The 18,598-nt window shown below is 40.7% G+C and overlaps 1 protein-coding gene and 1 long non-coding RNA gene across 19 annotated transcripts in view; one reads left to right on the top strand and one right to left on the bottom strand.

Moving 5' to 3' along the window:
- SHISA9 (shisa family member 9) overlaps positions 1-18,598 on the bottom strand; it is a 168,601-nt gene that overhangs the window by 14,845 nt on the left and 135,158 nt on the right. The window contains 1 exon segment of the mRNA XM_021411205.1: positions 6,716-6,871. Coding sequence (XP_021266880.1) covers positions 6,716-6,871 — 156 coding nt within the window.
- Positions 1-18,598, top strand: part of LOC110405685 — a 382,975-nt gene that overhangs the window by 269,509 nt on the left and 94,868 nt on the right. The window lies entirely within an intron of this gene.

Below are 18,598 nucleotides of genomic sequence, written 5' to 3'. Positions count from 1 at the left end.
TTTATTAGAAGCAAGAAAAAACCTGCACAGGGTGGGCTGTGTATCGAGTTTGGGAGGATCTCAGCAGAAAGCCACTGGTGGAACAAGTGACACTGGCCCTTCATCTAGCTGGGAAATGGAAAGAGCAGCAGTCAGTGCTAGCAGACAGACAGTGAAGTGAGGCTTACTACTGGGTGCTGCTTTTTAAGGAGAAGCAAGGATTAAAGTATGGAAGACGTCCTTAGCATAGGAATACCCAAAAGCTTCCAGTTTTCCAGCTGCCCTGGGTTAAGTGAATAATAATAGAGGATTGATATCAGGCTTTTATGTCATGCTTCCTTGAGATAGCTCTAGTGTGGAATCAGGCAGATTGTCTAGTCTAGCATTATACGTGACACCGAAAATAAGTCATTAACCTTCTAGATATAACAAACGATACGTTAATCTGTACTTCTCTGTCTGGTTTAGAGGTGTTAAATCCAGAGAGCTACACCCATGTCTCAGATTTTTATGCTATTTTTGTACAGTATTAGTAGCTGAAGATTTCTTTTCAAAATGAAAATGCATTTCCTTTTTTAGCCTTCGAAAGAAACATGAGCATTCACCTGTCAGCATAACAGTGTGTTTGGTATAGGGAAAGTAAAGTAACACAAACATACTGTGTCCAACCATTCTGTAACTCTGCTTTTTCTAAAAATCATCTGCCTCAGATCCTGTGAATACATGTACAATTCCCTGCTGTGTCTTGTCATTTTTCCAGTTATGGTATCTCTTTCCAGCTCTTCCCATCTTTCTTTTTTTATAAAGGCCCCTAAAACAGAGCACAACAAACTATACAGAATGATACAGAATCTCTTCTGGTGAGACGACTATCAGCTTCGGAGGGGGCAGCTGCAAAGTCATATGTGTTCTCATAAGGTATCCTGTATCAGCGCAGAGTTACAATCATTTTGATAGAAATTGAAGGCTGGAAGCTTCAGAAGGAATCACCGTATTTCACTCTAGATAGGAAGATGGTTTAAAGATAGCACCTTAAATTTAAACTTATGGTGATCTCCTTCGTGTGCGTAGAAGTAAAGAGCAAACAAACTGGACAATTTTCTCATATTCTTCACCTTTTTGAGGGAGCTGTTGGCTTGTACTTGTAGCTGCAATACTATCTACAATAGTAGCAGTGACCTAAACAGTAAGTATTTACTCTTCTCATATCAGACTTGCAGAATCTCACTTTAGAGTTTTGCAGCTGCAGGCAGAGCTAGAGCACTGTCTAATGTTTTCCTTTGGGATCAAAGAACTGTGAAGCTTCAAAGAATGCTAGGAGCTGTACGCTCTGATATGTGATGGTGAGACTGCTCCTAATTATATTCTCCTTCAGTTTCACTATATCCAATCAATTACATCTGATTTAATCCCACAGGAGACTACAGCTCCCAGCATCACTGACGGTTTTATCAGTTTGAATTTCAGGTAGGAATTCTGTCCATTGCATTTTCTTTGGCAAAAATTTAAACTGATTATCTCTTGTTAAGTCATGCCCAGTCAGTTCCTCAAAGGTTTGTGTATGCATGTGCGGGTAAGAGAAGAAAAAGGAAGTTTATAAAAGAAATAAGAATTCATATGAAGTTACAGAAACACTCATTTTCTCAATTTTTATGTGCATCACTCTAGCAACCAAGTGATCTTTTCTCCCAGTTTTCTGCGGCTTAAAATGTTGGATTTTGGGTATTATTTTTGCAGGAGACTGTAAAGACATTGGATCAATTAGTACTCTATGAAACTCAGGAAAGAAAATTAAGTGTTAGTGAGCCTGGCTGTGTGACTGAATAGGTATAATTAATACCATGGGATGGCGAGGCCAATATGAAATCTAAGAAACTGTTATTAAGCTACCAGGTGGATTCCAGCTCTTACAGCTTAGCAGAATGGAACTTGAAGTCGGACTGTACATGCTTTCTGAATGAATATCCAAATGAGGTCTATAGGAATTTGTGATGAGCTCACGTTGAATGCCTTGGGATTTGAATTTTATGAAGGTGTTCAGATGCAAGATCTCCATCCACTTGTAGCATTAGGCATGTCAGGATTGCTTAAGTGAACAATAACCATGTAAGCATAGAGGAAAAACATGATTGATGAACTGGAAATAAGAATAATTTATTCAGAAAAAATGCTTTTGGCACTTTTAACGTAAATAGTCAAATACTGCAAAACACCAAAGGAAACCAGGATCACGTCATCTCAGGTGACCACAATATTGAAATATCCAAACACCAAGTGTTTTATGGCCACACAGCATTCAGTGACCACTTCTGGTGGAACTAATCCCAAGCACGAACTTGTTAACCCTTTTCCCTCAGATACAGTCTCCCACATTCCTTTATGGGAAAAATTGAGCACTGCTGAAAAAAGATTCTCTAGCTGAAAAATGGGCAGCTCATGAATTAACAGAGTGCAGCAGCAAATCAGGCAGGTAGGCTAGGGATGCAAGGAGATGGGCCTCTTATCCTTTCTTTCAGGAAATGCACGTTGCTGTGTCTCATTTACAGGGGCTCTCTGCCTTCTGCTGACTATTCCCTGGTGGTGCATGTGTTAAGGTAGAAGGAGAGAAAAGTTCTGCTGCAGTGAAGAAATCAATGAATAAGTCTCAACTCACTATTACCTTGTTGTGCTTAAAGCACTCATCTGAGAATATAAAATAGGCGCACAGTGTTTTCCTGTTATTCAGAGATGTAAATGCTAGCAGATGGTAAGAGGAAAAGGTAAATTTGATGGGTGGTTGCTGGTCAGTACTTAAGGAATTCTGGAAGCTGCAACAAGTAAATTCGTAACTGGAAATGAGGAAAATATTCTCTTGTATTGAAAGTGTAAGGATTTGGATGTGCAGTTTGAACTGGTTCACATAAAAGTATTTTACTTTTTGAATAAAAAACATCCATATTGGCAGTTTCAGCTCTCTCCTCCCCTGTTGTGCTGAATCAGCTGCTCTGCAGTGCACACATTGTGTTGCACCCTGCTAAGCTGTAAGATTTGGAGTACGGAATGTAGCTTATAAATAACTTCTTACAGGTCAACTTGGCCTCACCTGCAAGGTATTGGTTATTATCGTTCAGTAACACAATGCAAATTAATAGCAATGGCACTGTTGTCTCTTGTTTTCAGAAATGTTTGAGCTTTAGATACTGAGTTTAATGCAGGTCCTGAACAGGATCCAGAACCAAGAGTACTGCGACGTATTACTTTTCCATGATCTGAATTTTCACAGCGGCCAGTCACTGGAGGATAAGTGGCTCACTTCAGAAATTATACTGCCAAATTTTTAGGACGTCTGTAGTTCAGAAGAAAGCAACTGTGTGGAAATTAATTTAATGCTGCCTCTGGTAAAACATAACTTTTTCAGTTATCTAAACTTCTTACTAGTTATCGCCACATTAGGATGGGTGATATTAATACAGTACAACTCCAGTTGCTAGAAACCAATAGGAATGCTCCTTCTGCCACCCACCTCCTCCTTAAAAAAGAGGATTAAGCACACTGGACTATAACTGATGAGTGGGATTGTGCAGATTGAGAAGCACTTAAATGAATATGATTTTCCTCAAATACACGGAGAGATATAGAACGTATCCTTTATTGAATTTCTGTTCTGGCAACTGAATCTACCCTCTAGCCACTATCTATAAATGTAAAGGGAGATAGACTACACAAGCTCATTAACCTACTACAGGATTCAGTTAATCTGACTCTGAATAGTATTATATTAAAAATGTCATGGCCCTGTGACATGAATACCAGGCAGGGGTGCACTCAGTCTGTGTTTATTTGTTGCAAAGTTGAGCTGTAGTCAGGTTAAATTTATAGTGGTGAGCCTGATGTGGGCCAGTTACTGTTTTCTCTTAGAGCTCTCATAAAGCCGGAATGAATTCTGCAATTCTACACACAGATGTATGAAAACTGGGGAGCGGACCGCAGTCATCCACCCAGGTTCATCAGCAGAGGGCGGCTGAGGCCTCATGCTGAGAGAGGTCAGCGTCTGGCCACTTACAGGGTATGCAGGACAGGGTTAACAGCCAGTGTGGGCATGTAGGGCTTTCTCCCTGTCCCGTGTTTCTTCTGAGCACACCAGATAAGTAGCTCCAGGTGGAGGCCTGCCCATTCTTTATGAAGAAAAATGTGCTGTCAGTATAAGGAGGTGAATCTGTGGCCCAGGGCACCATGCGCAATGTGATGTGTCTTGAGTCCCTTGCACGGGCTTGTTTGAAATATGTGTCTAACACTAGCAGCAGCAGCTTGCTGCTCAGAGAGCAAAAGGAAGTTGGCGTGGGGAGCCAAGGGGAAAGCAGCATTGGGGTGGGGGAGGTAAGACCCCATCCTGCCCTGTGAGACACTTAAAATCCTGCAAATCTTCCCCTCCTTCCCCACCAGCAACTCCCTCATGGGTTGGTGAGATAACCCTCGTTGCAGTGAATACAGAGCAGAAGCACTTCCAGGAGAGCTCCAGCATATTTTCTTGCAGGCTCATTTTCTGCAGAAGGAATAAAATCTCTTGCAGGGAGTGGGTGAAGCCTCTCATTGTTTTTAAGGAAGCAAACCAAACTCATATTAAAAATTATAGAAGAGGAGACTGACTGATTTCACCTCACTGCCTCCAGTTCTAGGCAACATGCAAGTCTCACCCATTTTGGAAGAACCCCATTAGTACCTTTAGCACCTGTGTCTAGAATGTGTGGTATGGCCAGCTTGGTGTCTGCATGGTCCCAAACCCTAGCCTGGCTGACGCCTTGGGAAAACTGCTTTGTGATCTTGAGAGGTACTCATGAGGTGAATCTGGAAGGCGTCCTGGCCTTGAAAGTTGGGAAGCAGTTAAACACTTGAGTGTCTTGAGTTGGCTGTGTAAGGCCAGAAAAGAGTTCTGAGTGTGTAAGTTTGAACATCTCTTGTGTTTTCTGCTGAGAAGCGTGGATAACAATGCAGTGATTTTGTACATTTCCTGTACAATGATTCACTGGAGTCAAAAGCTTGGCTAACGAGGTCTGAAACCAGTACATCTGCAGGAAGAAGAATTGAGATGGGAGATGGGAAAGATAGGGGAAAAGCATGGGAAGATGGTGACATCCTCTTGGAAGAAAATGTCACTGAAAAAGTTATGTTTAATTTAGATTAAGATTCTGAGAGGCCTTATGTGATTCTGGAACTGAAATGTGCAATCTTTCAAGCTTGATTTAAGTGTAATGGTTATAATCTAGCTGCTTTAGAAAGATGTATTCAGACACCCAAGAATTACCTGAGTTTTCATGTAATAATTTTTAAAAAAACAACCACCTTTCAGTGGCTCTTTGGCAGATGAGAGAAATTCCTTCTGAATGTTTAAGTTCTGGTTTTATTACGATTAAGCACCCTTTAGTTTTGGTGATTGGCTTGACCTAAGATGATAGCTGAAGTAGAAACCTGATGTCAGTGCATAAATCAGTGATCATCGCCACATCATTATACAGTAGCACCTGCCAAAGAGGAAATAAAAAGCTACTCTGTATTCAAAAACTAAAGCAAAACTAGAGTATTTGAGATGGGACTTGGATGTATATTTTGTTAGAGGCCTGCTGTTCTGAAGTTTGGAGATTAGGAACATCAGTTTGTAATTGAAAAGCCAAAAGAAAATCTGAAGTCAGAATGTTCTCAGCTGTTCTGCTGGGGTTTTGCTTCTTTGCTTGGTTTTTGTTTTGTTTTGTTTTTTACTGAGGCAAATAGCTCTGGAAATAGAGCTATCTGGAAATAGGCAGTGTGATGCTGCTCTGAATTCAGGGAGGAATGATTTTCCGTGTATATGTGTATGTACCGCTTATATGTGTAAGCTGAGCAAGGGTTAGTGGAAATCTATTTGGTGGCAAGCTTGCCCCAGAAGTTCTTCATTAATTGTGGTCCATCAGAATCTCAACCTATAAGTTGAGAAAGGCTTTCTGTCATTCCATGATGTGCAGTCAGTATTTGCAGCTCCTGAGAAGTGTTAGGAACTTACACTTCTAAGGTGAAAGTTATGTTGCTGTTTATCTACCATTGTCCTCTTTCCTCTCTGTAACTGTTTATTTGAAGCCATTACCTCATTTTATTAAGATAATAGTGTATAACATTAATCAATAGCAGAAAAAAGCTAACACCAGGATCTTTATTAGGAACCTTGTGATACACTAGTTGTTGGAAATTGTAAGGCCTCAGAATATTCCTGTGGTGACCTACTAATGCACATTCTGCGAAAAATGTGATGAAAGATGTTACTTCTGAAGCATTCAAGTTTGCCTCCTCTTGGAATAACTCCGCAGATGTATTAATTACATGCTTTAGATCTGTGACATATCTGATACTGTTCTTATACGAATAGGTGCAGAAAATACCTACTGAAGTGTGTGCATAGGCATATTCAGGGCAGATAGAACTAGAGCTGAACACTGTGTACAGTGTAGGTGAAACTTACTGAAAGTAGTGAAGGTATGGCTGATCTTTTATGAATGTTTAGACACAAGCGTATGATCACCAGATCTTATATATAATTTTCTAACTGCAGTTCTCCTGTTCATTCTTATACATTTCCAACTAACATGATATGAAAAAGGGCAAATTCTGTAACGAAGTGGTCAAAAAGAGCAAGAGTTCATTTTTAACTCTGAAGCAGAATGTCAGCTAACAGCAGAAAATGCAGCGTGCTGATGGATAGCAGAAGTGGTACATAATGTTACTGACTTACCGACTGCCTTTAGAGAGGCGTACTTGTTAAGCTCTTTGCCTGGGGGCTGTTGCTCATACGGGTTTGTTATCTGTCCCAGGCTGGGATATGAGTGTTGATGTGCCATCTGAGGAAGGAGGGGGGATGTTGGCATGATATTATTCATCTGTGGTGGATCTGTATTAATAAAGAAAATTGATAAGCATTAAAAAAAAGATCAGTCTTAGGATTCTAACATTGTTATCCACTATAGATTAGACAGGTTATGTCATGAGATTTAATGCAAGAAAACACTACTTACTGCAAAGTGGGAGTTAAAGTACAGCAAATCTGTGATTCAGACAGTTGATATCATGAGTAAAGGCTGATGAATTATTGTAGTAGTACATGCTAACTTTTGTATAAAGAAAATTTTTGAACTACAAAGTCAGTTTTCAAAACAATTGAATGCTAACACAAAGAATGACATTACAACTTCAGGGTATAAACCAAAATGTCTAGTTTATCCCAAGATAGCTTTAATAGAGGGCAGTCGTATCACTCTGTGCAGTTACATAGCCAAGCTACTTTAAATTGACTCCAGCCTGCTGCTGTGTATACATGGTTGCACTGCTTTTAGTACCTGGATGAGCTTGGTTATTTGCACCACGTTATGTTGTGTGCTGTAGACATGGCCTCAGTGTAGAATGTGCAGTTCTGGCTCATGACTATCGTTGGGTAATTTCTTCAAAGCTCACACTTCATCCTTATGTTTTTCCCTTTTCCCTGGCAGCGGATATCAGTTTCATATCAAGGTAACTTTTTCTTTAGCAGTCATACCTAAAACCAGAAGCCAAATACTGCTAATGTACATCACTGCAGCTTATCAGGATTTCAAGGGAATTGAGCCACATGGCTTTCTGCAGCTAATTAATGAAGCTGAGTGAATGAGCAGGAGTTCTAAAGCTGTTTAACGGATTTACTGCTGAGAAAGGAGAGGAAAGCGAGAGTGTTTGATAACTTTCTTTATCTTCACCATTGCTGCTGCCTCCTGCAGTCCCTGTTGGTCAGACTGAGGCTTCACTTGCCTCTGCAGAGCAACAGGGTCTCATCCTTCCATTCCATCTCTAGAGTACGGCTGAGGAAAGCCTCTTGCTGCAATGGCTTGTACCATAATATAGCTGACCACTCTGTCCAAACCAGCTGTATCCTCCAAATGCCTCTCTAGTTTTGAGGAAGAATGATTGCATGGCTGTATTTCAGTAATGGCAACTCAAAAGGTGGAGGCATGGTGGGACCTTTAATATAAGGAATGTAGCTGCCTTTTACCACTACCTTCCCTCATTTTCTTCTGAGTAGATCTAAATCAGCGCTTTGCAGATGCTGCTACCATGAAGTTCCCTTGAGGGAGTTCTTACTGTTCAGTCTGTTGAAACATCATGATTTCACTGTGATAAAAGTATTGTGTGCACCAGGATTTCTGCTCTCACTGCCAAAGTGACTTGCAACTGTGGAGGATTTGGAGAAGCAGTGTAAATAAGGTGTAGTTAACCAGGATTGCTTCTCTGTCTTCTATCTCTTACCACTTTTATTCAGTCACCTTTTTAAAAGTAATGAAGAAAGTTACCCCAGAAATGTGCTGTGGTAACCGAACTAGGTGTACTTCATTTTCTTTCAGCTGTTCTGAGGCATTGTTACTAGGATTCATTTTGCTGGGATTTTGTTCTTTTCGACTTTTTAAGAGGAAAGCAGGAAAATGTTTTTTCCATTTCCAGATCGTCTTTGACTTTTGTTCTAATTAAAAGCCCAAAACTCTTCTAAATTATGAATTTCAATCATATTAATGACAGTCATGCTTTCACTGCTGCACTGACTACACGTTCCCACTCATTTGTATCCAGCTGCTTACATGGAACTAAGTCTACGCGTAGAAAGCACAGTTCAGATTACTCATTCAATTGACTATTTGCACAAAGTAAATTAAACAAAAGGCCAAACTGCAGCACAGTGAACTATATTGAAGAAAGATTCCTATTTATGAGAGATTCTGAATGGGCTCGATTCCCAGGGCCTAAACGAAAGTCTAATTAGCTTGATATATTCACCTGCTTAAATCTGAATCATACATGTTTTCAGTCTTCACTGATCATAATCAGGGAATGCTGCATTTCTTTGCAGGCTTGCTAGACTGTATGTGATCTGATTCCTTATCTGCATATTTCCTGAAATGTTTGTAAATTGAACATTTTTGCTGTTTTCTCCAAAAATAATGTAATAATGATGGGTAAGTTCACTTATCTTTGGATACTATCCAGAAATGTTCATAGCTGACGCAACAGCGATGTAATGCAAATTCTGCAGCAGTTAATGTGCTGAGGGGTGTCATGCTAGCCCTGGGGGGAGCCCAGGTTTAACCATGACCAAATAACAGGTTTTAAGCAGGACTTCCTTGCACTGTGCTTGAGTAATTCATATTTGAAACTAGAAAAATACCATCCCAAATAATGTTGTACTCACAGACACTGCTTCAGTCTCAGCAGTACTGGAAAGGGAATAAGGAAATATGTCTGCAATTCCATGAAGATCTCAGTGGGAAATCTGAGATTTTTCAGTTTGAGATTTTGATTTTCCTGAAATTTGATTAAAGCATTAAATTTTGGGGAACAAATAATAATCCATTGGATTATTCAAAGTATTTGAGGGTACTTTGGAATACAAGGGATTGTTTTGATTTGGAAGAGAGTTAACCAGAAAAATCCCACCTGTCTTTATCACTGACCTTTGGTACCAAGGTTAAATCCTTTATATTTATAAACCAGATATCATATGCATGGTATTTTACAAATAACTGGCCTCACTAAATGGGGACAGCTTTAACCTGAAAGATATGGCTGAGCTGATGCATTATTTTTGGCAGCCTGATATGGGTACATTGTCCAGCACAGTATTCCATACACCCAGCTGCACTGTGTCACTGCCAGTTTATGTATTTCTTTTTAAAAGACAGAAAACACGAACATCACAAGCAGTCAAAAAAATGCTTTTGCCACAGCTTCTAGCATGAACAGTCAGACCTGATTAGAAATGGTGATACGTAAAAAAAACTGTACGGGTTTCAAAACTTATGTTCTTATTTTCTGTTGAAGCAAGGTAATGTGATGCCAGGCTGTTCGAGGAGTTGTTCTGGACATAGTGTTAGTGCTTTGCTCTCTGTCTTCCTATAGCCATCCCAAGAGGAAGATTTGGAAAAAACATGCTGGAGTTCACTGTAGAAAACGTAGACATCTGCTAGGCAGAGTGTGAGACATACGGGAAACAAGATAAACACAGAAAATACTTTCACATGCTGAAGAGTGCTTTTGACTGTTATTCCAGTAGAAGGTCTAGGTGTGGAAAAAATGCTTGCGGGAGGCAAAAGGGCAGAAAATAAAATCCAGACTGTGAATTTTGGAGTGGCTGTAGTGTGCATCATGGTGACAACAGTAATATAGTCAGTTGTTGTAGTTTAGGTGCACTCTATGCAATTAAGATGATATCATATCAAATTTATGCACATTATTCAGAAATTGGGAAATAGGCATCTAAGCAATTACTAAATGTGAATTAGGAACCTGGTATTGACATGACATACTGTGGTCACGGGTATGAATGTGGTAGAAAAAGGCCAAAGACCCTAGACATTTCTGTTGTTGTTTTCTGCGCTGTTTAGAGTATATGTTATGCTGTTCAGCTGGTTTGATTATTGTCAAGAAGCTGCCAGAGATAAGGGAAATATTCAGGGTTAGGCAGAGGGATGCTCTCAGTAGTAAGCTTGTTCAGCAACAGCCAAGCATGAGACTCCTTGAAGCTCAGCCACCTCTCCTGCTCTTTAGCCATGGGAGAGTAAAATCTCTTCTGCAGAGTGGCCTGGGGATTCATTCCTTTCTGCCGCAATGAAGTCAATGATTCGGTGCTTGGAGACACAGAAAATGAAAAACTCCATAGGCACAGGATGGGATCTACTAGTAAATGAGCAGTTTCAGGAAAAAGGAAAAGAACAAATGAGACAGATGATGCAGTAACAAAACAGGAGAGGATAGGAGAAGGGTAGGAAAGCAGAATAAGATTTTGCAGTGAAAGCCACCTGCAGACACAAGTATGAAAGAGATGAGAACAAGACAGTCAAAAGAAGACTGGAAAAACAAGGTGGAAAAAAGGAAAATTCAAAGCAAAATATTACAGTAGCTGAACATTTTCAGATACTCAAGACAAAAATATATGCCCTGAACTACCTCACATTGAAAATAACAGCTGTGAAAACAGGGTAGACCTGAGCAATTAGCAGTAAAAACCTGCTCCCATCCTCTCCAAAACTGCACTGTATCAACATGCATATTTCTCTCTTTGTTCTTGAGTGTATTGTACTTAACTGTAAAGACCAGCTCATCCAGCCGGCATTGCATCCAAATGTGGTCCATACTCACAATCCTACAAGCCTCACCAATTAAAAGTGTGGGTGCTGTTTGCTGCTGAATTTCAGATATTATCAAAGCTGTGGGATTTTAAAATCTCGATTGTGCCTGTAAGTGTGCACCTGTTTGGTTGACTCCTTTCTGGATAATGAGACTGTTCTCCATTAATGGGACAGTCTCCTGTTGGAGTGAAGCTCGGTACCTCAGCCAGTATACTTACTCTTGCATCCCTGTAGCTTGTCCCAGGGCAGATAAACTGACCTACCCCTTGTGTGTGTGTGTGTGCGCGTTTTCTTACAGCTGAATAATTTGCATTTATTCTCTCTCTTCATAGTTCTTGTATTACCATTTTCATTGCCTTTTTATTTAGATTATTTTCCTCTTCCTTCAGATTCATATTAATTGTTGTATTTTTAAAGGATATTTTTATTCATGTCCAGAGCATCAATGCATGCAGCAGCAGTAAAGGGTGTGTTCTGCAGTAGGTGATATCTCAAAGTCAGGCTGCGTAGCATTAGATAATGCACTGTTTGTGGAAATGTAGATATATACATATTGTTTCTGGCCTGTTCAGTTCAGTAGCCGCTCTCTGTCCAGTACCAGATGTCTGACAGAGGGTGCAAGAGCCCCCAGTGTCTCTGGAAGGTGTCTGTTTATCCCGTCCTCTGTACTGCTGTATTTGGGCATTACCTGCTCTGCTTTTGGAAGAGATAAACAGACGCCCCGATTAGGCAGTGCAGGTAATGCCCAAATACAGCAGTGCGGATTATGGCCCAAAACAACACTCTTTTCAAATTCTTCTATAATTCATTTTCTGTTAACTGCTATAAATCTTCACGACCTAATTCTCCACAGTCATAAGATGGTATTTCAGCTCTTGGTAAATTTGCAGCACTCTACAGCAAAAATTTTCACAGTCAAGTAGAAGTCCTGAGTTGAAAAGTATTCCAGTTATCAAGTCCTAATTTCTCTGCCTTGCAATTTCACTGATTTTGCCTTTTAGCAAGAAGAGATCCTCCCAATCCAGCTTCTGTACCACTCATTATTGCATATAAAGTAAATATTTTTGCTCCTTTCAGTCTTTCTTCATCTGACAGTCTTTGCAAGCTCTGATCATTATGGATATAATTTCTCAACCACTTGCTGCCTTGCAGTGCAGCTTTTGAGATGAAGTTCTACTTTCAGTTTTTCACATGGAGTTGTGTTTCTGTGCGTATAGTGGTATCAGTAAGTCATCCCTGCCAGTCTCTGTTCCTTATGATACTCAGACTTTTTTTTTATAATCAGTGATGCACAAGTCATGTGAGTAGTCATATTTTGTCTAAACATGATGGTTCTGAGGCAGTATATACTTTTCATGGCATTTTATGTTAGCCAGTTATCTTCTGTCTCTGCACCGTAACATAAAAACATTCTTCTAACACAGGGAACTTCCCTGTCTAATCACCATCACAAAAAAGGTCTGAGATGAGTAGGATGGCATTTCATCCAGCAAAAAAATGTTTCTGTTTAATGGAAGTGACAGTCTACAATGTAAATGCTCATCATCAAACGTACTGTCTTTTGCCTTCGTGTGTCCTATCTAGCAATTGTAGGAGTAGCTCCATGCCATATGCCATGCTCTTGATTCTCCTAGGTGCCACTGAATGTCTCTCAGCTTCTTGATGTCTAGTGATGTTTGTTATTCATTTCTTACATGATTAGCCTCTTGATCTGTTGCTGTGTCCCATGGTAGAGGTTGCACACTGTTTCACATGTGGATATCCACAACAGATTTCTGAGGATAAGAGTTTTTTTTCCACCAAAATAGAACAATACCGAGCCCAGGTACATCTTCAGTTACACTGTCAGATTCAAAAAGGTATTAAACTCCTTATGAAAATGGTGTTGTGGACTGTGCTGACAGCATGTAGCGTGAAGAAGTGAAGGGTATCCCCTGCTGCGAGCATTTGTGAGTCAGCAGGGATGTAGTGCTGACTGACCCCAGAAAGGCCTATTGGTTCAAGTTGAAGCTTGGCAAGAGATGGAATGGCATAATGCCTCTTAGCTCCTTAGCTAATCCCTTAGCTCTCACTCATTCAGACACAGGAAAGAAGGTCAAGGAGCCAGGTCACAAAATCCACAATGTTCTGCCCTCGGTCTGTAACTTACAAGGAACTGACTTTCTCCTGGCAGGAGAGGTAAGCTGCAGTCACAGTGCTGTTGTCACTTGAACAATACACTTGCCTGGTTTACAAGTGGCAAAATTCCCATTTCCTTCTTGTGTAGTGGAATTCTGTACTGCTGTCAGATGTGGGCAATGCTACCAACACACACTCACAGACAGATGGGCTCTTAATTTTCAGTACTTCTATCTTAAGTGCAAATGAGGACAGTACTGATTTTACAATACAAGTTCCCCTCTCTTTATTTTTCTGTGTACATCCTGCAGGCACTTACCTAAGTAACTGTCAGACATTTTTCTTTGCATAACAAATTTTGGAGTGGTTGAAACGTGAAAGAAATTCAGAAGGGATGTGGCCATCTGAGTCCAGCAATGGAAGAGCAAACGTAATGTCCCTGTAAAAGGTCCTCTTTTCTACTGAATGTGCTGGTGCCACTTAATGTTTAAATCTGTGGAAGTATTTATGTATATGAAAATCTCGTGCCAGTGACAGGTTACAAATGGGAAAAGAGACAACTGCATCTCTGTGTATCAGTTACATCCAAGAGCTGGCAACCAAAGCATCCCACTGCTGTGAAGTGCCAGATTTTCTGCGAACACAGTGATTTAGGAGATGGGGACTTGATTGTGTTTCAGGCTTGGGCTCCTGGTTTCTGGTTGGACTCCAAGTGTGTAGGGACAGAGTTCTGTGAAATCAGTTGGCAGTGTTATTGCCATCCAAGGAGGGTGGGAATGGGATATCACTGGCCTTGTGACTAAACTGGCTGGAAACCTCACTCTCCTGTTTTTCATTTCTCTTGTGCTCAGTGCTGTACCATGGCACTCACACTCTTGTAATATTTTCTGATCTCTTGCATTGCAAAAGCACTGCACTCTGAGGTTGGTTTTCTGTGTAGACTTTTATGTGACACCCTGTCTCTTTTTATGAAGGTTATTTTTGTATCCTGTAAAGGTTTGCTTTCCCTTCATAATTACTCACAACCTGACAGACTTATAATCCTCTGATAGGATTTGTGACATTGTAATATTTTTCTAGAGCAACTCGTGCCTTCACAAACAGAGGATTATAAACTTTAAGAAGGCAATAAGCAGATGAACTCTCCAGATATCAGGACCATGCTTTCATATCAATTTCTAACACTTGAGTTGTGGGAGGACGGGGAGCAGTGCTGTGTTCTCTCTCCCACCCACGTTTCTGGTTTTCTTCATCTTCTTTTGCCTCAAGTAGCAGAGTTGAGAAATTAATTAAACCCACCAGTTACCCACACTTTGAGCACTGCAAATATCCTTAGCCATGCAAATTAAGAAAAAATAAATTAAGCAAATTTGACTTACGTGACAATTTTTTTTTCCCTAGAAAAATGTTCTTAACACTTTCCCGTAAGGTATCAGTTGTTCTACAAATGAAACAGTTCTGTACCTTCTCATAGAAATAAAGCCTGCTAAGATGCAGCAACCAGCTCTGCTCCTTTACTTTGCTAATTTATCACTTTCGTTTAAATTACTTTTCTTTCAGCAATAGGCATACTTTTGCTTAAGAAAGGTGACATTATAATATTTGGTATTTCTTCTAAATGTTTCTATGCCTTCTATGTTTGTTGTGTTCTCCTACCATAATGACTGTTGGACCACCAGTAAGTGTAACTTTTTATGTTAGCTGAATATATTAAAAATTCCCTTAGTTGAGGCATTCCGCTAGATTGTTTAGTGGCTGCCCTAATACATGAACAGTTTAGAAGGGAAGGATTAGACAATATAAATACTGTAAAAACAAACATGTTAGTGACTATTATGTATTTGTTATTTACTCTTATGCCTAAGCAGTAGCTCAGTGGTCCCCAGCCTATACCTTGCAGGTAACAAATTGCCTGCAGGTTTTTTACGTTGTTCAGGGGCAGAAATAGATGAGGAGTTAAAGTATAAGGCAGAGATGAAGTTAATATTTGAGGAAGCTGCTCAGCATTCTGTTAGCAAAGGCTGGGGTTAATTTCAGTAGCTGATAATCTAGCTAATGTGGAGTTTGAGAAACATTTTACTGAAATGTGCATCTCACCTGAATTTATCCCAGCGGTGTATATTGTCCTTACATACCAGACCCAGCAGCGGAGAATAGCACGCTTTTTCCCTTCTGGAATAATTTAGTTCAGTCTTTGAGTCTCTCTAGAGATGAAAATGCATCACTGTGCTGCCATGAAGCTGCAATATCCAGTTGTAGATCTTTCCTTCCCTGAGGCCCATGTGCAAGTCTTAGTAATGTTGGTGCCCTTTTTTATTTTGTTAGTCTCTGTTAAGCAAGTAAAAACTCGGAGAGGGAACTCTGAAGGGCAATGAAGAATTACAGTCCTGCTCTTGGAGAAATAGCTGTAATTTGTTAGCATTTAGATCGATGGGGACCAAAATTTACTGATTACTGAGTAGGATACATGTTATCTTGTTGCGTAGCATTATAGGAAATACAAATGACTAACTCCTCAAAAAACTATCATTTTTATCCCATATTCCTCTCAGGAATTCCCTGTTTTTAAAATGCCTCTGATGAGGGGCTCCACAACCTACCTGCACAGTCTGGGCCAATTCTAGTGCTATTCTAGTAGTACCCTCACTATTAGGAAATTCCTCCTGTTATGTGTTTTGCATCCCCTTTGAGTCCATTAGTTCTGTTATCCTCCAAGGACATGGAGAGTAGCTCATTACCATCCCTTCTGCTGCTGCATTTTATGTATTTTAAAGTCACTACTGTGGTCTTTCTTCAGCCTTCCCTGGACTATGTAACAGAAATTCTTTCACTTTTTTTCTCACAAAATGACTAGAGGTCTCGTAAGACTGACCTTTCTGAACAATCATACTTCTCGTATCTTACAAGATTTCTACTTATTAAAGCATGCTACTATACCATTTCTTTTCTGGCATTAGCATGATATTATTGGTGTGTTTCTGCCCCTGATCCTCCAAAGCCCAGAATTCCTTATATGGTAGACTGTGCCATACCTTGCTGTTCCTATCCTGCATTCATTTAGATTATTTTGCTTGTGTGTAGGATGTTACATCTGAAATGCGTCTTATTTTGTCACGTTTATTCCAGCATTTTAAGATTGTTTGAATTATACATAATTTAGACCTCCAAGGCACTTGGAATCCTCTTCCAGCTTCATGTTGTCCGCAAATGTAATAAATATATGCTCTGTTCCATCTTCCTCCTCATTAATGACAGTATTGCACAGTATTAGAGACAAAAAAAATTCCTACAGAACTCTACTCATTATGTCCTTCCATTATGAAAAATATGAACCACTGAGAACTATTCTCTGCGTTGCAGTTTTCTAGACAGTTTTGCACCTGTCTTCTGTAAACAGCTTAAGTCTTATTAAAGAGGAGGATTTATTATATCTACTGCTTTCCTCCTAACAAAAGGGCCTGTTATATTCTCATGGAAGAAAATTGCTTAGGCTTAGCTCCATTTTTCGTGACAGATTTGTATTAGTTATTATTCACGATTGTGTTTTTACCGGATGTTATAAAGAGTTTGATAAACTTACTGTTGATTTCTCCTCCTTCCTCACTTTCTTTTCCCTGTCATTTAATTCACAAGTTAAATTTTACTAACTGCTCTTTAATTCTATTCTTTCTCCTCTTGTAAGGCCTGACAGCACATACGGATTTTTTTTGTGTGTCAGTTTTACAGTACTTCATCCATCAGGTGAGTTCTTAGAGATAATGGCACTTAGAGGACTCAAGCCCTTTCTCTCAGTATGCAGAATGAATCCTTCGGGAGTAGGAGCACAGTTATAATTTTGGTTAGCTTTGTGAAACTATTGCCTTTTTCAGTTAATACCAAGGGATTGACCTCTGAAAGGGATGATTTAATTCTTTGAATCATAGAATCGTTAGATTTGGAAGGGACCTCTGAGGGCCATCTAGTCCAACTCCCCTGCAATGCACAGGGACACTGCAGCTCCATCAGGCTGCCCAGGGCCTGACCCAGCCTCGCCTTGAAAGTCTCCAGGGACAGGGCAACAACCACATCTCTGGGCAACCTGTTCCAGTGCCTCACCACCCTCCATATACCCAACCTAAACCTACCCTCTTTCAGCTTGAGGCCGTTTCCCCTTCTTCTGTCACCACAGACCCTGCTAAAGAGTCTGTCCCCTTCTTTCCCGTAGCTCCCCTTTAGATACTGACAGGCCGCCCTCAGGTCACCTCGCAGCCTTCTCTTCTCCAGGCTGAACAGCCCCAGCTCTCTCAGCCTGTCCTCATAGGAGAGGTGTTCCATTCCATGGATCATTTTTGTGGTCCTTCCCAGGATGCACTCCAACAGCTCCGTGTCTCTCCTGTACTGAGCACTCCCCATCTGGACGCATTGCTCCAGGTGAGGTCTCACCAGTGCAGAGCAGAGGGGCAGGATCACCTCCCTTGCCCTGCTGGCCATGCTGCTTTGGATGCAGCCCAGGATACGGTTGGCTTTCTGGGCTGCAAGGGCACATTGCTGGCTCATGCCCAGCTTCCCATCCACAATTACCCCCAGGTCTTTTTTGGCAGGGCTGCACTCAATCCTTTCATCTGCCAGCTTGTATTGGCAGTGGGGGTTGCCACATCAGTGGCTCTTCCCTAAATCTTTAGATGTTATTCCTATCTGTGGTTCCTTTTAATCAACATGGAAAATTTTATGAGTGAGCAATTATTTGGGCCACGTTAACTGGGATTTGCCCTTTTATGTATGCTCTGAAAGTAATGCCTCCTGTTTATTTCCATGGAAACTACAACAAAGAACACAATACCACTATTTGATAGAGAAAATTATCAACTACAGAGTACTTTTTATCCAACTTTGTCACCACCATGAACTATGCATTTTTGCCAGCAGTGAACAAGAGCCTGCATGCTGCACTCATACAAATCTGCACCAGTAGAAGTGACCACTGTCACCATGGCTGAAATGCCCCCCCTTCCCCTCCACTCCCCCCCCACCTCACTGCGCTGACACCCACTGTTCGGTCTCCATAAATGTATGCAAGCATTGATGAATGTCAATGGGGACCACTTTTTCCACATGAAGGAATTCAGTTCCACCCCTTTGCTCCATCCGCACTTCCACGTCAGGCGCCATTCTGTCAGAGTGCCCCTGTGCTGCCATCTGTCACACGGCACCAACATGTCACGGAATGGTGGTGGGAAGCTTCAGCCTCTGCTGCCATCCCACCAGCATCCGCCATCCTATTTAAATAATGTTGTTTTATCCAAATATAAGCACAAGAGTTCTAAGGGAAAAAAAAAATTGAGAGAAGGTCAGACAGGTGGCTTCTTTTGAAAAAG

The sequence above is a fragment of the Numida meleagris genome, chromosome 13, assembly GCF_002078875.1.
Source record: "Numida meleagris isolate 19003 breed g44 Domestic line chromosome 13, NumMel1.0, whole genome shotgun sequence".
NCBI classification, from domain to species: Eukaryota; Metazoa; Chordata; class Aves; order Galliformes; family Numididae; genus Numida; species Numida meleagris.
This window is presented reverse-complemented; position numbering and strand designations above follow the sequence as displayed.